We start from the raw sequence: 24,697 nt of genomic DNA, 5'->3' as shown, positions 1-24,697 counted from the left end.
ATCACTGTTTTTTCCACAAGGATTACTATAATGGTCAGCTAGCACCCAAATACACCTAATACTTTTTCTGGTGGACGTGGGGTTCTTTCACAGTATAGGGAAAATAGAGTCAGTCAGGCTCCCTCCCCCAGATGTCCTGGCAAACATAACTTAGCAATGTTCGTATAACCTTGAATAGGGGCCCACATGCGTAGAATGAAGCTCTGCTATATAACCTGAAGGTCAGTATTAGCACCTCGCCAGCTTTTTGTACACTTAGTGTATAAGGGAGTCTGGACTTCCTGTGGAGACACGCAGCTGGTCGTGTGTGTGGATGGCCCCACCCCAGGATAAAGGTATGTCAGACATTCCCATGGCTCTGTGAATTTTCTTCTGTCTGTCCTAATCCTGTGTGAACTTGCCTGGCCTTGAACGGCTGTAGGACATACGGGAGCCCGAGAAAAGCATTTCATGGACTCACACATGGGAGACTGTGGTGTGGCAAGCTTTATTCTGGAGAAGGGCTGCTCCTGTATCCCATCTCCATCCTTCCTGCCATGAAAAAGTCCAACTGTGTCTTCAGCAAGGCCAAAACAAAGGCCAGTGTGCAGAGTTTCTGTTTCATATTAAAGCTTAGTCCTTTGGAGCCTGCAGTTGGCTACCAAGCAGTCTCAGTTCCCATAACAGGCAGCTTAGCACTATTCCCACCTATCCTCCTGTACCCAGGCTCCTGCCTGGAGCCTGCACTTGGAGTCCACATGGCTGCTGGCTGCATGGCTGTTAGGGCCACATGATCAAGGAGAGAGAATACGCACCAGTACACGGCGCAAGCATGGGTCACTGAGAGAGAGCTCTTCTTTGTTCCTTAGGATTATATTATTTTGGGCTTGGGAAAGACACAAAGAAGTTTAAAAAAATAACCAATCAGTCCCTGGCCAGGTAACTCAGCTGGTTAGAGCATCACCCTGATATATGCCAAGTTTGCAGGTTTGATCCCAGGTTACAGCACATACAAAAATTAACCAATGAATACATAAATAATTGGAAAAAGAAATCACTGTTTCTCTCTTTCTCTCTTTCTTAATTCAATAAATAATTTTTTTAAATAACCAGTCAATTCCCCAAGCTACATTGGCTTCTGATGGGTCTACCCCCCTGGCCAATAGATCCCTCTCCCAGGTTACACTGACAGGCCTCTATGGTCAAGCACCTCGCTCTGTGTCCTTTTGACTTCTACTGTGCATGTGCTTAGCTCCCCCTACCTCCCCATAATCTGGTACCAAAGGAGAAAAGGGAGGAGTGTTAATTCTTGCCCAGACAATGCTGTGATGCTCTGGAGTGCATGAAGCTGTAACTTCCTGGCAAAGCAAACAGGCTTATGCTCAGTCCATTAGGCTCAACAATGTCCAATTCCCTTCCTTATTAATAATTAGCTAACTATCCATGGTAACAATACTATTCAATTTTGATTAAATTGCTTGAGTAATTATTTTATATTTGGCAGTAAAAATTCTCTTTATTATTTTGCAAACAATGGATGTAATAATTTGTAATTTATCATAGCTGGAATTGACTCTCTTATACTTTGAAGCTGGTATGCTGTAGTAAGCTTCCCCATCCATTTTTCCTAGTTGACAATTCATCTCAATTTGGGCTTTTATTGTTCTCTCTTCATCATCTTCTACACTCATGCCATGAGGGAAACTTTGTTGCTTTGTGAAATATTTCCCAGAAAATAGCCAACTGATAATGTTGGTGGACAGTAAAGAGATGTAAGAAAGTAACAATTCTTATCCCTCAAATAGCTTTATACACATGATTTTGGCCTTTGTTTGTAGAACCATTAAGTCTGAAGAGACCACTTACATTTTTTTTTCATTCCACATTATTGAATTTTTAGGAAAAAATTGTTGGATATAATAGTGTCCTTGACTTTGAGAATTCTTGAGAGTCTCAGGGGCTATCCCCAGAGAAATCAAGGGTCTCTTATAACAGGATTAGATTAATAGGACACTATTAATCTATTAATAGGACTGCAGTAGTTTACATGAAGCTTTGAAATTCATGGTTAATGAGGTTTCCCTGGTGGTGGCCTATACAAATAGAGATGTCAGAACAAAATGAAGCATAAACTCCTACTGTAGTTGGGGGCTCTAATTTTATTAAAATGTGAAAGAAGGAGAGGGAAAGAAAACAAAACAAACAACATTTATATTAATCACTTCAGGAAAAGCAGAGTTGGAATGACTTCTATAAAGTTTAAGTGAGAAATAAGAACATATAGATATTCAAAATTTGAATGAGAGAATATAAAAGAGAATATAATACACAAGCTGGTATTGAGTCACAGCGTGATGACCAATGATAGCTGTTGCCTTTGGGTAAAGCCAGCAAGCAAAACCCATCCTTAGGGCCTGACCTGTATCCTTACCAAGTACTACATTATTTTAGGAAATAGTGTCTTAAGTAGTCAAGGGAAGCTGTTAGTGGGCTAGTGTCCCAGTTAAGCCCTTTCTGAAGATATTCTACCTCTGTATACACTGAACAAGGATTTCATTTTATAATCCTGTTGATCACAGAATTCTCCTGCACACATACATTTTATAACCCCTTTTATTTGTCAATATCTGACTATTTCTTAAATATTAATTCTACCTTAAAGGGAAGCAGCTAGGATAAATAAGTCTCAGGTGTGCAGACTTCAACCAAGTGAAAGGGAAAAAAACAAACTAATTTTTGGCAAATGACCATGGAAAAATAGGAAATGGCTTTAGCATTGACTTAGCACCTACCTCATGGGGGTTTTATGAGCATGAAATGCGGTAAAACTTGCACAATGTCAGGTTAGTGGTCACAGCCTCTAAGCGCTCAGTACGTGTAACAAATTGTAAGGGATTCCATCAGCCCCGCTTTAGGACAGAGATTACACTACACACTTTCCTGATTCCAGTTTTCTAAACTGGTGATAGGTATTTTTGTACTCTCATTTATGTTTCCTTAATTAATTCTAATTAAACCATCTTTTAAGAATGTATAAGACTTATTTATTACAGTTTAACCCATAATTATCTGTTCAATAATGATATGATATGAGCCACAGATGTGAGTCATATATGCATTTTTAAATTTCTTAGTAATCATGTTAAGAAAAAAGCAACAAAAACCCCAGGTCACATTAATTTGCTTTATACATTTTTTATCCTCTATTTACAAAATATTATTGATTTCATTGATTTACATGCATTCAAAATAAAATAATTAATGAGATTATTTATATTCTTTTATTTAGTTTGAAAATCTAGTGTCTATTATACTTACACGCATCCTAGTTCCAACTAGCCACACTTCGAGTATTCAGTAGCCACATGGGCCCTGTACTTACATATTGGATGTTGCAGACCTATACAGAGCAGAACTTTAAGCTAAAAGAAGCCATCTCTAATTATGTATTTTCAGTCGTTTGCAAGTGCATAAGGTAATTTTTGATGGGTTTTAGTAAGTAGAAAGACTAACAAAGCTAGGACAAAGCTTTGTTTTGTTTTTGTTTTAAAGTTCTTGTAACAATAACCTATTCTATCATGCAAAAGCCTAGTGTTGCTCAGAAACACCTGCCTCCAACAGACATCAATTCTTTGGGGTATTCAAAATTAACTTTTGTTTAGGATCTTGTTAATGAATTAATCCAGTCCCAACCATAACACAGATCTTGATTTTTATAATGCAATGAGAAAAGGGATATAAAACCACTCTGTAAACTATAAAGCATTATATAATGCATATTAAGGATCAGGAATATTTTAATCACCTAGAAAGTTTATTGGCTGATATAAATAAACTAAAATGACAATGCTCTTTCTCTCCTTCCTAATGGACTTTTCCTTTATAAGTTATTTACGGAAATCAGGCAAATTCTTGTCTTTCTCAAACTCTTAAATTTCAGTTTTGTGAGTTAAAGAACAAAGCCATGTTGGGACTGATTGAAAAAGGGACACTGGAAACATTCCCCTTGTCTTTTCGCTCATCTCCTCCAACCCAGATGTTTCAAATTTATGTAAGGCTCTACGATTATCTAGTTATTACGAGTTATCTATCCTTTTTTTCAGTGCAGATAGCTGATTTCTTAGGTTTTTCTTTAATATTTATGAAAGTTGGTAACTGGTAGGCAGTGCTAAACAACTTCCATCTGTTTATTTAGCCTAGAAATACTTAAAGTAATAGCTCCAAGAAGAGATAATGAAGAAAAGATGACAGAAATTATGAACTCAAGGAAAGGCAATGTCAATTTTTCAGGCTGAACATAATTTTCAGTGCTGATAAGTATTAAAAACTCTTTAGATGGGGTACAGAAAATGATGGGGGTGGTGGACAGCTATTTTAATTAGTTAGATAGAATGGTCAGGGAATAAAGTGAGCAAGCCAGTCATGCCTGTTTCTGGGACAAGAACAGACAGAGTCAGAGGGAACGGACAAAGCAAAGGCCTAGAGAGGAGACCGTTCTTGTCCTGGCTGGAGTAGAGCGCAGAGGTAGGACGTGGGTGTGACTGTTAGCAAGGGGCCAGGTCCTGTAGGCAATGACACAAACTTTAGATTTCTCTTCTGACTAAGGGACATGGCAGCAGAGGGTTTTGAGTAGGGAAGCAACATGATCTAATTTGCATTTGGAAATGTTCCTTTCAATGGCTTTGTGAAGAAAAGATTGTAAAAGGGTAAAAATAAAATGAAAAACAGTATGCATTTTATAACGCAACTCTATCAACAATAAAGGACCTATGATTTGATATTTTTATACTCCCTCTTTTCTTACTGTATCTTATTTTTATTGTATTCTCAGTTCTTCATTTTTCGTATTCTGTTGGTTTCATATATATATATGTACATATATAGGTAACTGTTGACCAATTCAAATATCTTTTAAATTATGTCGTGTAAGTATATATGTATAAATATTATACATATGTATGCATGTATATGTATATACATACATATCTGTGGTATATCTCTCTAGCTATCTATAGAGAATAACTTGCATTATTGTTAAAACATTTGCTACTCTTCTCTATCTCATTCTGCTCTACCAGACCAGGCTATGCCTAAAAGAAGATAATATTCTCAGCACCACCAATATCACGCTTATCCATATATCTTGACTTGGCTGATAAAATGTGACATTTGTGACATGAGCCACTTTCGAGCAAAGCTTTGAGAGCCAATGTATGGATCCACCATTGTTCTCTTCTCCCTACCGAAAAAGTGTTAAGACCTAAACTGTAGCCACTCCAACTTGGTCCCAGAGCCTAGCTATAGCTGAACCCTGAAAAAAAGTGGGTAATGGGAATAAGAAATAAACTATACTTTTGAAACCTATTAAAAATTGGTTATTGTTGATACCACAAGTAAATAATTTAAGCTAATATAGCCACCCACCCCTCTCAGAATGCTGAATTGATTTCTTAACATACAAAGTACCTAAATATATATTATTGCCTTTAGAGATGATCACATTTTTAATATATTTTTGTCTATTCAAGAATATATATAACATTATATATATTGAAATAAATAATCCAAGGCTTAGCTACAACATCATCAGAAACTCTGACAATAATTATAGAATGCAGTAATATATTATACCATGCATCATGGCTAATATGGCCACTAGCCATGTGGGACGAATTATGTTTCAATGAGCTGAAATTAAAATGTAGTTTCTTAATTCAACTGGTTGCAGTTCAAGTGCTCAATGCCACGTGTGGCTAGTGGCTAGTGTAATGAATAGCGCAGATAGGGACCATTTCTATCATCCCTGAAAGTTACACGGGAAAAGCTCTACTGTGGAAAAAATAAATGTTCTTTTGACCTTCAGGACAGATATTTTTGATTTACTACTCTTCCTTTCAGAAAATAAGGTGGTGGCCATGTTTTTAATATGATACTATTTTATTATTGTTGCCACAAAATTGGCAGAAACCTTCTAACAAAGAAAAAGTTATTATATATTGTCCACTTAGCAGAAAAAAATCAAGATTCATTGTACTGGCCTTTTTCATTAGGACATAAATAATTGGACTGCAGAGCAGGTATTTTTGGAGTTTGAGCGACATTACTGCACCCTTATAAAAGCTAAACAATGAGCCACTCTGATTAAACTCACTTTTGAATGAATTTGACGAGCATATTAATATACTAGAAAATACACCATCATTCTAGGCTTTATTTCTTTGGCTAAATAAAGGAGCTGTCATATTAGTAAAGAGTTAATAATTAGTGGAAAATGCTAGAGGATGCAGCTGACTGCCAGTTAGAGAAGTCAGAAGCAAAAAACCAGAAGCTCCATTTACGAGTGCCAGAACGTTTTCTAAAATGTTTTTTGTATATGGATCATTTTCATCTCTTTATTTTTATTCTCATCTTATCAAAAGTAGCATTACAGGTGATGGATACACAGCCCTTTGAATTGGGTCATGGACATATTCTATTAGAAAATGTCATATAATAGTTTTCACCTTTTCTGCTGCTGCAAAAAGTGAAATGGATTAGTAATAACCTCAGGTTTGGTAAAATTTGTCTATGAATTTTTAGTCGCATTTGTGTCATTGATCTACAAGTTAATGAGATGTTTGTGCACTACCTTTTTAACCTGACAGCCGCTCTGTGCAATTGTTCTTCCAAAGTCATACAAATGATTACCTGCTTACATACAAATGATTACATACTGATATTTCTACATGTAGTTTTAGAAGGTTGTATTAACAGGGTTGAAAGGAAATTCTTAACTTTTAAAGACAATGATGACAACTCTTTAAAAAAGGGGATGGGAGAATTTTTTAAATGACATACCTGGTTATATACTATGAATTCTTTTCTGTACTTGGATGATTTAGTGTTAAATATTGATTGCTAAAGTATGACAGGTGAGATGAGAATGTTGCTGATTTTATGCTTTTACTTTATGGAGAATATTTGTGCAACATACAATTAAAAATTATAGCAAGTTGATACCAAAGTAAAATTTTAAAAAAAAACTTTAAAAAAGGTATCTTATGTGCCAGATGGTTTCTTTCAGGATCCTGTAGGGTGATGGAAAAAATACATATATTTTAGATAAAAATGTGAAATATTAAACATTTTATTGGAAACCTCACAAGTCTTTGACCTCTCCATTGCTGTCAGCAGAAATCCAAAATTTACTTATATTGGGAAGGCAAACTAACCAGTTCCTTATGATAACATTTCATTTGAAAAGCATTGAGGTATTTTTTATTTAGGGCCTCAATGCCTATCACGAGCTATAACCACTGATTGTGTTGCCTGAGCCTAATTTCTGTTGATGGCAGCCAGTGGAGAGAACTGACACCCTAAGAATGGCAGAGTGGAGAGATATCAAGTATGTTGGTCTCTGACAACATTATTTATCCATAGCATCTTCAGTTGCAGATACATACACCTTTCATCATAAGAATAATGTATTAAATATCAACTTGAAAATATTATTTGTATTAAATTTCAACAACATTAAAGCAACTGTTATGAAAATGTCCAGAAGCCTACACACATGGTTGAGAGAGCTTTCATAAAAACATTATCCAAATACTTTTACCCAAGGGTAGGAATACCACCCCTTTGTAGGATGGGGACTGCTGGTATAATCTGTGCTCTATAAAGCATTTAAATAGTGTGAAATGAATATCAAACAGCTTCTTTTTTTTAAGTATATGTTATTGATAATGCTGTGATAGCTCTCCCAATTTTTTCTCCCCTTTTTCTCCCCCCTCCACCTTGCACCCTGCATCCTCCAGTATTCCCTCCCCCTTAGTTCATGTCCATGGGTCATACATATAAGTTCTTTGGCTTCTCTATTTCCTATACTACTCTTAACCTCCCCCTGTCTATTTTATACCTACCAATTATGCTTCTTGTTCCCTCTACCTTTTCTCCCCCATTCTCCCCATCCTCCTCCCCATTGATGACCTTCCACATGATCTCCATTTCTGTGATTCTGTTCCTCTTCTAGTTGTTTGCTTAGTTTGGTATTTTTTTTTAGGTTCATTTGTTGATATTTATGAGTGTGTTGTCATTTTATTGTTCATAGTTTTTGATCTACTTTTTTTCTTTTTTAAAAAAATTATTTATTTATTTTATTCAGTTACAATTGTCTGCATTTTCTCCCCTTCCCTCCACCCCACCCCAGCCAGTCACACCTCCCTCCCCCACTTCTACCCTCCCCCCTGATTTTGTCCTTGTGTCCTTTATAGTAGCTCCTATAGACGCCTTGATCTTCTTTTTTTTCTTAGATAACTCCCTTTAACATTTCATATAATAAGAGCTTGATGATGATGAACTCCTTTAACTTGACCTTATCTGGGAAGCACTTTATCTGCCCTTCCATTCTAAATGATAGCTTTGCTGGATAGAGTAATCTTGGATGTAGGTCCTTGTGTTTCATCACTTTAATAGTTCCTTCCAGTCCCTTCTTGTCTATAAGGTTTCTTTTGAGAAATCAGCTGATTGTCTTATGGGCACTCCTTCATAGGTAACTCTCTCCTTTCCTCTTGCTGCTTTTAAGATTCTCTCCTTATCTTTAATCTTGGGTAATGTAATTATGATATACCTTGATGTGTTCCTCCTTGGGTCCAATTTCTTTGGGACTCCCTGGGCTTCCTGGACTTCCTGGAAGTCTATTTCCTTCACCTGATTGGGGAAGTTTTCCTTCATTATTTGTTCAAATAAATTTTCAACCTCTTGCTCTTCCTCTTCTCCTTCTGGAACCCCTATGATTTGGATGTTGGAGAGCTTAAAGTTGTCCCAGAGGTTTCTAAGCCTCTCCTCATTTTTTTGAATTCTTTTTTCTACATTCTGTTCTGGTTGAATGTGTACTTCATCCTTTTGTTCCAAATCGTTGATATGAGTCCCAGTTTCCTTCTGTTCACTGTTGGTTCTGTGTATATTTTACTTTATTACACTTTGTGTAGTTGTCATTTCTCCCTTCATTCTGCAACCATACTCAATCATTTTCTGTGAGCATCCTGATTACCAGTGTTTTGAACTCTGCATCAGATAGGTTATTTGGCTCCTCATCACTTACTCTTTTTCTGGAGTTTTGATCTGTTCTTTCATTTAGACCATATTTCTTTGTCTGGCACACCTGTTAACTTGTAAGGGGGCAGAACCTTAAAAATTCCCCTTGGGCAAGGTAACCCTCTGGTGCTGTCTATGGGGGAGGGGTCAGAGAGGGAACAATGCCACTTGCTCTTCTCTAGTCCCATTTTCCATCGAACTCTCCTGTGAGACTGGAAGTTTCTCCTGCCTTCATAACCCCTACAGTATTTTGCAGCTAGAGGTTTTGAATCTTTAGTTTCTCTGTCAGCCAGCTTCCCCTTGCCTAAACAGTCCGCTGCCTTGCCACAGGTCTTCTTCCCACCCGGCTGCCTATCTCTGCCCCTCCTACCAGTCTGGATGAATGTTTCTTTAACTCCTTGGTTGTTGGATTTCCAAGCAGTTTGATTTTCTGGCAGTTCTGATTGTTTATTGTTTTTAAATTGGTTATTATCCTTCTTTTGGTTGGGGAAGGAAGCAAACCATTTCTACTTATGCCTCCATTTGGTCAGAACTCTTCAAGCAGCTTCTTCATCATATTTTAATTTTATCATAAATTACAACCATTTACTTAAAATTGTATCAGTACTTAGCCAATCTTAGAACGATCGGATTTTTCCTATGTCACGTCAAATAAGAAGATCTAGTTTGACTGTGTTTAGTGCCAATGTTACGGGAATCCAAACCCAAACATTTATTAGGAGAATAGCTCTTTTATTAATGATGTACTGCCATCCTGGTTTATAATTTGTGATTAGACATGAATAAAATTGTACTTAAATTAATAAGTTGTTTTGTGTTTTATTTTTCAGATAGACCTCACATTTCATACAAAGTACAATATAAGGTCTATAAAAACTAAAAGAAATACTTGAATATATGTATGAAGAGACACTTTTCATGTAGTCCAAGATTATGACAAAAATTTTTGCTTTCCTCCAAAGAATATATAAACCATGTTTCCTTGTTTTTGTCTGAGTAAAAACTAAATGTTTTTTCACCTAAAGGTGATTAGAATATGTTGTGAATTAGAGTAGGATACCAGTAATTTTTCTCTCCCCATGAGGACAGCTGTCTCATTACAATTCGGGTCCAATGGAATTAGTTGATTAACACCTGGACAGAAGTGTGGTAATATTCTATAATAACAACAATTATCATGAAGCCATTATACTCTTTTTCTATGTAGAACATTTCTCATATGCATTTCTAAGTGTTTGAGGAGGTAGTGCCCCTATTTCATAAAGAAATGAGCAGAGGTTAAGGATGACATTTTGTTAGTGTCCCAGGAAAGATCAAGCAAAGTGCCTTTTTATTAATACTTTGATCTACTCAAAGCTCTAAATCTGTTCCTATAGTCTGTGAAACCCATGACATAGTATTCTAGTGATCAGTGGAGCTGGCTGCAATTCTCTGTGATGTATTATGCTCTAATAAACTTCCAGCTCAGCTATATGTCCAGGGTAGTATAAGGCTTATTTTATGGCTTAAATTTCATCTTCAATCTAGTCAGGTCCAGGAACATGCAGCCCTATGGCCCGGCAATGTTTGCCGGGTTCTTACCAAATAAGATTACTTAATTGAAGTCTTAACCTTTTTCCCACAGATTCTCCAAAATTTCTCTGGTCTTACCATAGCATCTATTTCAGACTTACCTGTAAATTTATTGCTACAGGAGGGATGCCACTTCCTATGAAAGCACATGGCACATGCAGCAAAAATCCTAAGGGAGAATTGGAAATATGATAGAGCCATTTTATGAATATGAATCATTCTTTTCTGTTTCAAATCATCTTTCAAAATAAGCTGCTGATGTGTGGTGCTTCATGTCTAGTTTCGTGAAGACTTTTCTTCCTCATTAACTTGACATAGAGAGCATCAATCCTGGGGTTTGAATAAATATCAAGTTCAGTTGCTTTTCTTGCAGTTTATAATCACCACATATCTTTATCCTCTTGTCAGATCTGAACAATTGAGACTAAAGAAGTTATTCACACTGTGAGGGGCATAGACTAAATAATTATGTGCTTTTCCAGCCAAAAGAAGAATGGCTTTCCCCCTGCAGTGAGTCCTAGATTCAACAAGGTATAATATCTCCAGGGCTGGATCCGGTTTTACATATGAGGAGATTTTTGCCAATGGCAATATTCTGGCATGTGAAATCATTATAGAGGCTATGCTCAAAGAATTATGGAAAGTTAAACTAAATGGGACCTTAGAGTTCATCTTATCTCACTCCTTCATTTCCATGTATACTGGTAGCCCCTAACACACTGTCTAGTTAGGGGTGGGACTGAGAACCGACACTGATGTCTCTTGGCTTTCAATCCGGGGCTGCTTTTATTATGAAATAGTTTGAGGCATGAAATATTTGAAGTGTGAATATCAAATTTTAATTCAGTAAGGGATAAATAGTGTATTATTTTATTATTATAAGTTAAAATGGAAACTGAGTTTCTGAGAAATTGAGACTTTAGCAAGGTAATCTTATTTATTCATTCCCATTTTAGTGCACTATTATAACACCTCCATTTGACCATCAGATCTTGACTATGTGTGTTGGTAAAGCAGACTCTTCAAATGAACAAATCCACATAAATACAATCCACCCCATCCAGGGAACACTGTAGTCCTACCAGCAGACCCTGCCAGACATTAGCTCCAACTCACAGCTTGGCTAATTGTAGAAAATACTAGCACAAATATCAAGTTGCTTTTTGTATGTGCTCTCTTCATAATGTGGCATTTTTTAGCTCTTTTTCAGTTTACTAAGAGTTGATTTGGTTCCCCTGGGAATTTATTTTCTCTATTTTTGTAATCTATACCCAGCTTGCTTTCTGTGCAAGTGTGCAATAGTGCAAATGTGTATATGTGCATGCATGTTTGTGATAGAAAGAAGTGCCGAAGAGAGAATGGCGGGAAAGTAGGGACACATCCATAACAAAGGAAAAATAAGATGGAGTTTTCTTGTGTCTCACAATTATCATTTGACCAAAGTATAAGGAATATTCAGTATGAATTATGGACTCTATGCTCTTTTGATGCTAATATTACTTAACCCAATATGATCTAAAAATAACTTTAATGTGAGCTGTCTTTTGTACATAAATGCTGTTGTAAAAAACTATTTTGAAAAAGAGATAAATAATCATAAACCTAAACTTGCCTATAATTCTGCTCAATCTGATTTGTAATCTGCTCTTTTTGATTCATTTAATATAAGACCAACATTTCCAAGCACAGTATTATAATATATGGATATACTATAATTTATATAATCAGTCTTATATCACTGGGCATTTATGATTTACAATTTTGTAGTATTAAAATATTTTAATAAGCAGTACATTCTTGTTAAATCATTGAGCACATCTTTGATTTATTACATAATATAAATAGCTAGAATTGGCATTTCTAGATTATACTCCCAAATTTGTGACTGAATAACTTCACATTAGTTGAATTAAATTTTAAAAATACTATTAATCAAATATTTCTTGTACATCTATTTGGTCAAGCACTAGGTACTATGGAATGTAATAAAGAGTAAGAGCTATATGACAGATTGCTAATTTGTTTTCTAATTGTCCTTCTGTACATCCTCCTCTGTAACATAGAATCCCTGATTTGTAGAGTATGGCTACCAGTATAACACTATCTTTCTCCACCTCATTTGCAGCTAGGTCGGTTATGTGACAAAATTATGGCAAATAACATATGAGCATGAAAAGATATATGTAAATTCCAAGAAATGTCTTGAAGGGAGGGTGACAATCAGCCACCGCAATGAACAGCACAGCTGGAGCCTCAGCAGCTACCAAAGTACGTAGGCAGTACTTTGAGGATGCTAGTGAGAGAGAGAACCTCATGATATTTAACAGAATATTATTGCTTGCAAGTAGACAGGAGTAAAAGAATAACTCGTGAGGAAATAGAGAAATAGCTGGACATCAACTGAGTTTGAAATGAATAGTTTCAGTGTTCTAAGTATGAATATCAACATTAGGCATTTTATGCTGTTTAAGTCTTATTCTAGCAGTATGGGCAATCTTTGAGAATTCTATTCATGTTTATAAATATAAGAGAATAGGTCTAGACAATAAGTTACTTGTTTTCTTTAAACAACATAATTCAGCATGTTGAATTAGAATTGAATCCAGATCCACCCACAGGGCAAAATACTAATATATGATGTTTATACCGAGAGACCAGCACTTGTAGTTTGATATATAGAGCAAATACATTATATATGATACCATACTGTTACTTGCTTTTCTCAATATAGCATATAAGTATTTATGTGTTTAAAAGGTCATCTTTTTAAATGGCTTTTAAAATTTACCTTGTCGATTAACCACAATATCCCTAGTTATTCTGCATCACTTGGGGTTTTAATTGTCATTTGAACGATTGTTTCTAATTTTTCTCTATAAAATATTTTACAGTTAAGATTTGTTACTTAGGCAGTTTTCCCATCAGTAGAATTATTGGTCGAGAATATAGTAACATTTACATCCTTGATACATATTTCTAAATTGCTTACCGTAAGGGCTGGGAAATAATTTAAGCTCCCCCGAGTTAGACTGTGTGAGAGCGCTGTTTTGGTTGCCTTGGTTGATTGCGTTCTGAAGTTAGAGCCTTCTGTTTTAATGTCTCCAAAGCTCAGGAGCCATCGACATAAGTTCCACTGTGTTTCATTTCTCTTAGTCTTTTCCCTCTCTTACTTTTTAATTGTACATTTGATACAAAAGGATCTGGGGTAACATATAAGGGAGATGGAGGAATTGAAGGAGGGAGAATGAGCAAGAAGAGACTACTAAAGAGAAACTTTGTTTCCACTGAAAATTTCCAAAGGATCCACTGCTTCAACTTCCTGAGCTAAGGGACCAGACTCCCCTGGCAGCTTCTGTAACTTATTGGAGAATAATGGTCTGGAGCAGTCAGTGGACCATCTGTTCTAGTGACAACTCTGATTGTTGTACCTGATATCAGATATTGGAAACTTGGTCAATTTCAATGATTTAATAATGGTTTTATTTCCAGATCTCAGTTATTTGTATTTACTGTATAGTGTTTTTATCATGGGCCAAAAGCAATTTGTAAAGGATAACATATATTTTCCCTGGATTAGACTTCATATCTGGAAAATCTGGTGTCCAGATGATTAGCAGTCAAGTAATAAACTTGAAATTAAGTGGCTGTAATGCCAAACTATCACCTGAACTCAGATATCATTACTTTAATCTAAAGAAAAGAGTCACTTTGCCTCTTAGTCTTCTCTGCACCACTTGGCATGCTGAAGAATCAAAAGAATAGTCCACTTCCTCTCTCTCTTTCCTTTAATAATTCATTGTTACACATTAAATACTTCTAAGCAAACTTGCTCTTTTATAACAATTTAATACATGATATTGTAAGGCCGAGGAAGAAATATTCCTATGAGACATTGAAATTAAGAACAATCTAACAATAGCCAGAGAGGAGTGGGGAGGGGATAGTGGGGAGAGGGTTTACAGGAACTACTTACTATAAAGGACACAAGGACAAAATCAAGGGGGAAGGTGGAGGTGGGGGATGGAGGTGGATTCGGCTGGGGTGGGGTGGAGGGATGGGGAGAAAATGCAGACAACTGTAATTGAATAACAATAAAAATTTTAAAATAAGAGTGCATACAGTTCAACGGCATTGAGAACATTCACATTGTTGTGCAAACACCAACACCATCCATCTCTGGCACTTTTCACCTTACCTATCTGAAACTATGTACCCATTAAACTGTAACTTCCCATTTCCTCTCCCTGCCACAGCCTGGCAGCTAGCATTCTATTTTCTGTTTCTATGAATTTGGCTACTCTAGGTACCTCATATAAGTGAAGTCATACAATATTTGTCCTTTTGTGTCTGACTTATTTCACTTACATAATGTCTTCAAGGTTTATCCATGTTGTAGACTGTGTCAGAATTTCATTTTGTAAGGCTGAATAACATTCCATTGTGTGTATATTTCACATTTTGTTTACTTACTCATCTGTCAATGGATACTTGTTTGCTTCCACCTTTGTAATCAATACTCAAATCCTATGAGCTTTTGAGTACAAATATACATTCAAGTCCCTGATTTCAATTCTTTTGAATATATGAGGTTTGGAAAAAGTCCAACCATTGTTAAAATAACAAGAACAGTTTGCACATCAGTGTTACCTGGAAGGCAAGGACAGTGGACTGGAATGTGCATGCGTGAGCAATGATGACTTCGCTGTAGTAGTCAGTGGAGGCTGTTGAGTGAGCACATGTACTATGTGGCTGTCTCATTCAAAATGACTGAGCGAGTAGAGCAATGAATCTGCATCAAATTTTGCGTAAGCTTGAATGGTCCTCCACGGAAACTATTCGGATGATTCAGAAGGCTTTCAGGGATGATGCAATGAGTGCAATGCAAATTGAAGTTGGCACAAATGTTTTAAAAATGGTCAAGGGTCTGTTGAAAGTGACCCATGCTCTGGAAGGCCTGCAACAAGAACACCTGAGAATGTTTAACTCAGCCCCGCTACAACCCAGATTTGGCACCTGTGACTTCTGGCTTTTCCCAAAACTAAAGTCACCTTTTAAAAGGCAGGAGATTTCAGACCATCAATGAGATTTAGGAAAATACAATGAGGCAGCTGATGGCAATTCCAGGAAAGGATCTTGCAGAATCCTTTTTGAACAGTGAAGGAGACACTGGGAGAACAATGTGAAGTTCCAAGGTGCCTACTTTGAAGGGGACTGAGTCAGCATTGTCCTGTGCATTGTTTCTTGTATCTCGTATCTCCTTCAGTGTATGACACAGTTGGATACTTTCTGAACGTACCTCTTATATAAAAAATTGCATAGCTAGATCACATGGTAATTCTATGTTTAATTTCTTTAGGAACCGCCATACTGTTTCCTCAATGATCCATATTCTTTTTCCCCCTATGATTTCATATGATGCTCTTAGCTGCCCTGCAAAGAGCTTGCTTAAGTTATTACTATTTTTTAATTCTGCAACAACCAATTTTTTTTGCCATTTTTCACTGGTGCCAAATACTATTCGTTGGTGAATCTAATGCCATTCCATGGAAAATTGTCAGGGTTCTGATGATTTCCTCTGTCTTCCATTTAGCCCGAGCAGTCTTGACCCATTATCTTGGCCAGCCAGTAACTGTTATTCTCATTCTACTGATTGTGAAATTGATTAGATGAGCAGGTCTGTTATGAGAATAAGTTGTTATAGTAAAGGATTAACTGAAAAGCATTGCAACCATAAATGACTTCCACAGGTCACTGAAGGAACTGGAGAAGCTGAATATCAAATTATGTACAGCTGAACACTTTCTGCTGTGTCTCCGGACGTTTCCATTCTTCAGGCCTTAAGAATGTATTCTAGAACTGCTATATATCCTCGGTTGGCTTATCTTTCTTTGTTCAATTCATTTTGAATTTTTATTTTATTATGGAGTAGAGTGCATAACATGTCTGGCAGATTCTTTCTCCCTCTATGATTCTAAGTTTATATTAGTGCAAATAAAATTTGATAAGCAGCAGCAAACAATGCTGTTCTATGAGCCTTTTTCAAGATCAGAAAAAACACCAAGAGAAATAAAAATGAGGCAGCATAGATAATACTTGACACTTAGAAGTACTGAATACTCACCAGAAAACCTAAGAGCAAAGTTTAAAAGAAATGGTAAACTTTCCCATTTTTTAAATAATTTATGTATTGGGAACCATTATGTTTTGCTCTGCTTCTGTTAATAATAACAAACATTATTAACCGCATCTTTGGTTAGAAAATGAAGTTGGATAATAAGTTTGGAGACTTAAAACTGAATTTCTTACAGAGCTACAATATTTGTGGGGTTTCATTGGTTTCTAAATGGTATCTATAAAATTTAACTACTTTTCAGGTGTGGGCAAGCAATATAAATGACCAGAGGAAGGGAGAGGTGGACCTATTTTCAAGCATGATTACAAAAGCAACAAATTTTAAAAGACTCTTGATTTTTAGTTAAAACATGTGCTGATAATATGTATATCATTTATTATATTGGTTATATAATCTGTATCATATTACATGATATATGTATCTTATATATATCATCAAACTGTGTGATATACATTATGTCCCATACATTTTTATTTCCTTTTTCTTGAAAAAAATGTTTTATAGTAAATGGTTTATAGTTTTGTCTTGGAGTAGTAATTCACAAATGCTCCCTAGAGGTCTAATGCTATGTCCCTCACGGATTGTTCAATAAATAAGTCTTCTCATTTCCCACGATCACATGTAACCGCATCCTACCTTTATTTTCAGATAGCAAAGGAAAAAACGATCAAGATGTTTATGCTCTCATATCTTTCTATAGCAGCTCAGCAAAGTGAGGCTGGCCTTACCTGTAGTCATTATGTTAATGACATTGGGAGAATTTAGGCCAATTAAGAGATACTTTTGAGAGAATTAATTGGATTGGCTATGCAATTGAGTTCGATTAAAATCACTTTATTGAGCATTTTTGTTATTTTTTCTATCACTGAGCTATGGCCATGAACAGTTTGAACTTTATTTCCAATAAAGATTTCTAGCAATGTTCAATTCCACTAAGTCTTCCAAACTTCAGTACTGTATGTCTGACGAGATGCTCTTGTTAACCAGGGATCATCACAAACTGGTGACTTTAGCTCTGAAGTCACTCACAAATATGGCCCTTCTTTTTCATTCTATGATCCCTGCTTCTGGGGCTCTGAAGGTGTCTGAGTTTCCAGGGCTTGATTTCATGGGTTTTTAAACGATTTCAGATGGCCTTTGTTTTTTAATTTATTTATTTTTCTAACTTTTCAGTTACAGTTGACATGCAATTTTATCTTAGTTTCAGATGTACAACATAGTGACTATACAGTTATACAATTTATGAAATAATCACCGGACGGGTCTAGTGCCCATCTGATACTATACGCACTTACTACAGTATTATTGACTAGATGCCCTATGCTGTGCTTTCCCTCCCACGACTGTTTTTGTAACTGGCAATTCATAGACTTTAATCCCTTCCCCTTTAGATGGTCTTTGTGATAAAATGTTTTTTTCTGCTCAGAAGGAAAACCCATAAAGCAGAAAAAAAAAAACAACCCCAATTGGTTTCCTATTGCCAAACCTCTAATTATTTTCCTATTTCTTTCCTTGGAGAAATCGGGCAACAGTCTCTGCCTCAAGGTCTAGTGATCTCTTCTCCAATGGCTCCTTTTCCAGCCCTGTCCTCACGTGCCCATGCACACAGTCAGTGACCATGCCAGAGAAAATCAAGATCAGCACTGGCTGTAGATGATGCCTTACTTGAGGGCCGATGTCAGTCTGCTCAATACAAGTGCACCCCAGCTGAATGTGAACCCTTCAATGAATACTGTTAAAAATGACTTGCGTTTAGAAAGAAGGAGCTCCTACCCTTTGTGACAGCATGGATGGAACTGGAGAGCATTATGCTAAGTGAAATAAGCCAGGTGGTGAAAGACAAATACCATATGATCTCACCATTAACAGGAACCTAATCAAGAAAATGAACAAGCAAGCAAAGTATAGCCAAAGACATTGAAATTGAGAACAAGCTGACTGTGACCAGAGGGGAGAGGGGAAGGGATAATGGGGAAAAAGGGTGAAAGATTTACAGAAACAATTGTAAAGGACACACGGACAACAGCAAAAGGGGGTTGAAATGGGGGAGGGATGCAGGGAGGGCTGGGGTGGTGAGGAGGGGTGGGGGAAAAATAAAGCTATTGATTGGGCTTGGGCTCTATTTTAAAAAAATGACTTGTGTTTTTAACTATTAGTACAATGGAATCTTAGAGTACGAGAATATTGGTAAAGTGGCAGATTGCAGAATCATACAAAACCTCTTTTTACTTTATGTGCTTGGAACAATTTGTTAGGTTTACAGCATTAATCAGGCTGCCCAGGCCCTCCCTGTTTCACATGCCACCTCTTCCTTCCCACTGGATGGTTCCTCCTTTTTCCCTCACCCTTAGAGGTAAGCGGAATTAATTTTGATTTATTTTTTGTCCCACAGCAGTTCACCCTTGCTATCCTTGATCCTTGGAACTGCAGATTGCTCTTTTATCTTGAGCTTCTTATCCACATTTGGGATCTAGCTCCCAAATGCTGCATCTGGACTGCTCGAGCCTGGGATCTCTGTCCCCACTCGCTCACAGTACTGGCCTATCCAATAGGCAGGACCAGAGTGCGCTGATCCAGTCTGTCTCCCGAGTTGCCCTTCCATCTCTTTGGTCTCCCGGATCCTCTTGTCTTCTAGGCATTGGTTTATTTGGAGCTCACTTAGCAATGGCAATCTCCTTGGACACTAAAAGTAAAAGTTTCCTTTGAGAGCTATAGAAATGTCTGGGCTTAGGTCTAACCAAGAAATATGGTGTTGGTCATAGAAACCCTGAACTCAGTCTGCATTTCGTGTTCTCATAAGGTTATGTGCTCTCAGGTTGTGGTAGGCTGCATGTGGCCCCCTCCCCCAAAGATGTCTACATCTCAATCACCTGATAATTTGACTATTACTTTATATGGCAAAGGAATGGATATTTCTTTGTAAGGCAACAAGGTGATTAAATTAAGAATCTTGAGAGGAGGGGTTTATCCTGGATCGGCTGGTGGACCCTAAATGCCATTACACATGTCTTGTGAGAGAGAAAGTGAGGGAGTTCAGATGCACAAAAACATAGAGAAAAAAGCAATGCGGAGATGGAGGCAGAATCTGGAACGAGGCAGCCATGAGCCAAGGAACACCAAAGGACTGTCCAGAGCCACGGGAAGCTGAAAGAGGAAAAAAAATAAAGTCTCTCCCCTAGAGGCTCTGAAGGGAACGTGGCCCTGCCGATATTTGATTCCAACTTGTGACCTCCAGAACTTTTAGAGAATACATTTCGGCTATTTTAAGCTAATTAGTTTGTGGGAATTTGCTCCAGCAGCCCGAGGAAGCTAATATAATACACAGGTATTCCAGGATTTCCCAAGGAAAAGTGGATATATGTATTTCCTTGGCATTTTGGAACTTTTTAGAAAAGCCTAGTCAGAAAAGTAACTGTGAGTTATTTAATTGATTAACTCACTCATCAAATATGTATTGAGGACTCCCTGAAAATTTGAAAGGTGAGCTAGTAGGAAGACTGCCAAGAGTACACTATGTAGCAAGATGCACTGGAAAATAAGCAAAGACAGGGCATACTCAGAGAATTACAAAGCAAAGCTGGAAGGGGAGGCATGACATTGAGTGGTGAATATCTTAAAGGTCAGAGTTTAATTTGGAATTTATCCTTTGGGCTATAGAGTAAGAGTTATAGAGAAAATTTAAGTATTGAAGTTAAATTGAAAACTCTAATTGTGTATGAAAAACCTATGACTCCTTGCTATTGAGATAGGAGAGAACTTTCTCTGTCTTCCACTAGGATAAACAATATTACAGCTTTTCCTTGTTTGCCTAAATAATTTGGTCTCTAATTCCTCATCCATCGAAAAATTTCCTTTTTTATGCATGATTGTATTCACATATGATACATTATTGCACAACCGTATTATAGTCCCATTCTCCGTGAATGACTGTGAATTTAGTTCTGAATAATGAGAATTTTTTTCACTTAAGTTTATACTGAATTCTAATGCTTGGTTTATATTATACATATAAAAACAGTTGAAATTCTCTAGATTTGCAACATACTGCCTCGTGTGGAGTGGGTGGGGGAGAGTTGGAGAATGTAGGACAGGGTTAAGTTGCTCGTAGTTTTGTTCAATAGCTTGTGCTTTTTCTGTGAGGTGTGAGTAATGTAGGGGAAAAAAAAGAATTTTCCTCTCTACCTTTATGAGTTCTTGGCTGAGACCTCTATAATCAAAGAAAGATTAACAGAAGAAAAAATAACATGTTTATTAACATGTAAAACTCAAGTGTATGCGGGAGATACCGAGGGAAACTGAATAACCCAAAGAAGTAACTTTAGAATTTAGGCTTGAATATCAACTTCATAGGGAAATGGGTGGGGTTGTGTAGGTCTCTGGGGGGAGAGTAAATGGTTTTAGGAAGGATGGGATGAAGGGGCTGTAAGAAGAATAGGTGAGAGATAAGATAGTTGTGACAAGGTTTGTCGGGGTCATGACTTCCTTTGTCTCCTGTGATAAGAGTCAAACTTCTGGGTGATGAAACTCCAGGGAGGATTTATGACAATGAAGTCCCTTTTGGAGGATTTGTCCTTAGGCTGATCGGGGGAATTCGGAGATGGTCTCTCCCTGCACTGGCTGTTTGTCAACTGCCTACAGCTCAAAATAATTAATATACCAAAGAGGCTGAACTGTTATAGTCTTGTTTTGGGATGGCGTGTTCTACTACCATTCAGAAAAAGCCAAGTGATAAGGACAGAGCCCCATCTCATGTGTGCCTCCCTGAGTCACCGTCATGCCCTTGCCCGAGAAGTCCTTTTCCCCAAAGCCTGACCAGTTACCCCAATCAGGTACCCTGTAAGAATGTTCACAGCTTATTCTCTGTATAAAGTAGAGATAGCATCTTGTATTGTGTGAATTCCAGTCTCAAAAAAGTAATCCACTAATACTGATCCTTATCAGGGATATAAGTTTCTTAGAAGTACAAATTAAAAATAGTTTGGAAAATGCACTGAGGTTTTCTAGCAATAAGGAGTGGATGAATTTCAGTTGCTGATAGTGGCTGAATGCAAATGTCACTGATCATTGAAGTAAGCCTTTTATTCTGAAATCAGTTTATGATATATTTGTGCACATGTAGTTAGAGAGCAAAATCCTCAAACTTTGCACATTAGCCATACATATCTCAAAGAAAGGTACAATTGAATGCCAAGAAAATGAAAATGTTTTAAGTAAATACTCTGGGAGCTGAGGTTAGATGAGAATACTGGAGATATGGGTGGCCTTTGAATACTTCTCCCTTGGCTCTGCTTTAAGAAATACAACACTCTGAAACGTTCACCGGTGCAGTTACCAGCCTCTTGGAGTCCTGAGCATCAAGGAAAGGTGCCAACTGCAATCCTGAGAAGCTCAACTTAAGCCTGGAGTTTATGTAAATAGCCTTTGTCCAGAAGATAAATGGATGACTTGAAAAAATAAAAACCTCTGCCCATGGAAGTCTCTTTTCAAATGAAAGACATTTAATCCTGGAGCCACGGAGTCCTGGCCTTTTTCCCACATTCGAACCGAGTACCTAGACATAGATACAGTGCCACTGCTTTGTCAGCAGTGAGTAGCTAGGCTAGACTTCGGAAGGAAGCTGTGAAGAGCCGGGGAAGACTGCCATCTGGTGGCAGTATAAAATTACTACTAAGATCAAGTCACAACCTCCCCGTGGCTTGATCAAATGTTTGTTTACAACCTAATTTTTAAAGCAAGAGAGACATGATATTTTAAATAAAACAGCCCCTGAGCATCGTTTTAATTAATTACCATATTGTTATTATTTCACAAGTTCCTCGTTTTTTTCCTATTGTTTTGCCTTTTCTCTAAAGCGTGTCGGGGGTGGGGGGTAGAGCTCATACATTGTTTTTATTCTATTTAGTCTTTCAGTTTTCCCTACGCATTATTTTCTAGTTTTCAGAAATGGGACAAACCCTCTAATTACTATAACGGCAATGTAAGACACAATTCTGACTACATTGAGAGGTCAAGACGAATATAGAAGAATGAATAAAATGGCAAGTAACAAGCATCATCTGCACAGAGTCTGAAAGTGAGGAGCCCTTAGCCTGGACTCCCGTCTGGTTTGCGTTTGAGGATATTATTTAATCCTTTTGTACTTGAGTTTGACTAATCAACTTTGGCTCTTACAGTTTCTCTGTCGGCTGAGTTTTAACTTGCAGATAATGCAGATCACAGACTTGTGTAGAGATTTTAATGTGTTTAAAGTGTTTATCTGATCCCGGGGCTAGAGTCTGGTGTTACAAAACCTACGTCAATAAATACTCAGCTCTTAAATATCCCTAATCATCAATTTTACTCTCTACTGAATTTCTCTCTGTTCAAAGTAATGTGTGAGTGGTTTCAAGCATTTTCTGCAGAATTTCAAATGTTACATATACATGTATGCATGTATGCAGGTGTGTATGGTTGTGTGTGTGAACTTTACTTCATAGTCAATATTTCCTCAATATAAATTTAAGATCTCTCCACTTCCTGTACAAACTATATGTAGTAAAATTAATTTCCTCTCAAGCTAATACTTTAGACATGCGTTATGAAAAAATCAGAAAAAGATATATGTCTACATTTTCTGTTATTATGTGAACATTTCATATAGCAGTGGAAAAGACACCTGGATCCAAACATCCTTCTCTTTTCTCTTTATTCCCTGTAACCAAGAGAAAATGCCATGATGGATGATGAACTTGGCCACACTGGAGGATCTGGTCTGTGTTACTGTCTACCGACAAATCCCTGCAGGAAGGTCCAGATCTAAATGACTGGATTTATTGATGATTTTATTCACCATGAATGTATGTGGTCTGATTAACGCTTGGAGGCTTAGTGCCCAAAAATCTTCAAGAAGAATACAAACTAGCTAGCTGACTTCCCTGAACTTCTTTAGGAGGGACATTGATCATCATTAAAGAAATAAGTCTCTACATCCCAGGCCCTGGAGCAGACACCACAGAGTTGCCCATGTGAGCAATACTACTTCATCACCTATCAATGCCTGCACGTCAGAAGAGCTGTCGTGGCGACTCACTTAAAGTTTCCAGAGGCTCCGATGGGTGAGGCAGGTTGTTTCTGGTCCACAGCCCAGGGCCTCTTCAATGCAGTGTCACCTGATTCAGAAGCTGTCTGGTTGTTCTTCCTGGTACCTCTCATGATCCTTGGTGTTGACTTTGAACACATCATATAGTGTATGTTATTTATGTGCTCAGTCTTGTTAAATTGCAACCCCAGTTCCTGAGCACCCAAGCCTCTTCCTGCAACATTTTCCAAATTGCAGTTTGCTGTATACCTTCTGGAGTAGAGTCAACACTCTGAAATTCTCCTTCTCTAAAACCATGGGAGATCTAGACAGGTCATCCTGAGTACTATCCACCAACCTCAACTTTAGGCAAATGAGATGACTTAAGAAACTGTGTCCTACCTACCAGGTCTGTCCACAAAAAGTCAAGCCATTGTTAACATAATGAGAATGGTTTGCACGACATTGATGTAAACTGACAGCCAAGCAGAATGGACTGGAATGCACATGTGTGAACAATGATGACTTCACTGTACCAGTCAGTGGGGTGGTAGACCCTTGAGTGAGATGAATCTGCATCAAATTTTGCATTAGCTTGAACATTCCTCCGTGGAAACTATTTGGGTGACTCTGAAGGCTACAGCTGTAAACAACTGGTGACTGGCAGCTTCATCACGACAGCGTGCCTTCTCATGTGTCACGTCTCCTGAAGAGTATTTTGGTGAAGCATGAAATCACCCAGGAGATTCAGCCCCTCTACAGCCAAGATTTGGCGCCCTGTGACTTTTGGCTTTTCCCCAAACTACCATCACCTTTCAAAGGGCAGAGATTTCAGATTGTTGATGACATTCAGGAAACTAGGACGGGGCAGCTGATAGCAA

The 24,697-nt window shown here is 37.4% G+C and overlaps 1 protein-coding gene across 6 annotated transcripts in view; it reads left to right on the top strand.

Annotated features, from left to right (window-relative positions):
- Positions 1-24,697, top strand: part of THEMIS (thymocyte selection associated) — a 150,508-nt gene that overhangs the window by 113,221 nt on the left and 12,590 nt on the right. The window contains exon 5 of one of the 6 annotated variants that reach the window (XM_071219663.1): positions 23,462-23,650. The exons of the other annotated variants lie outside the window; for them this stretch is intronic. Within the exon in view, the coding sequence (XP_071075764.1) occupies positions 23,462-23,482 (21 nt within the window). The 3' untranslated portion in view covers positions 23,483-23,650. Of the gene's footprint in view, positions 1-23,461; positions 23,651-24,697 lie in introns of those variants that run through there. 6 annotated transcript variants of the gene reach the window in all.

The sequence above is a fragment of the Desmodus rotundus genome, chromosome 11 (genome assembly GCF_022682495.2).
Source record: "Desmodus rotundus isolate HL8 chromosome 11, HLdesRot8A.1, whole genome shotgun sequence".
In the NCBI taxonomy this organism is placed as follows: Eukaryota; Metazoa; Chordata; class Mammalia; order Chiroptera; family Phyllostomidae; genus Desmodus; species Desmodus rotundus.
Note: the sequence above shows the minus strand (reverse complement) of the source record. Positions and strands in the feature narration are given on the sequence as shown.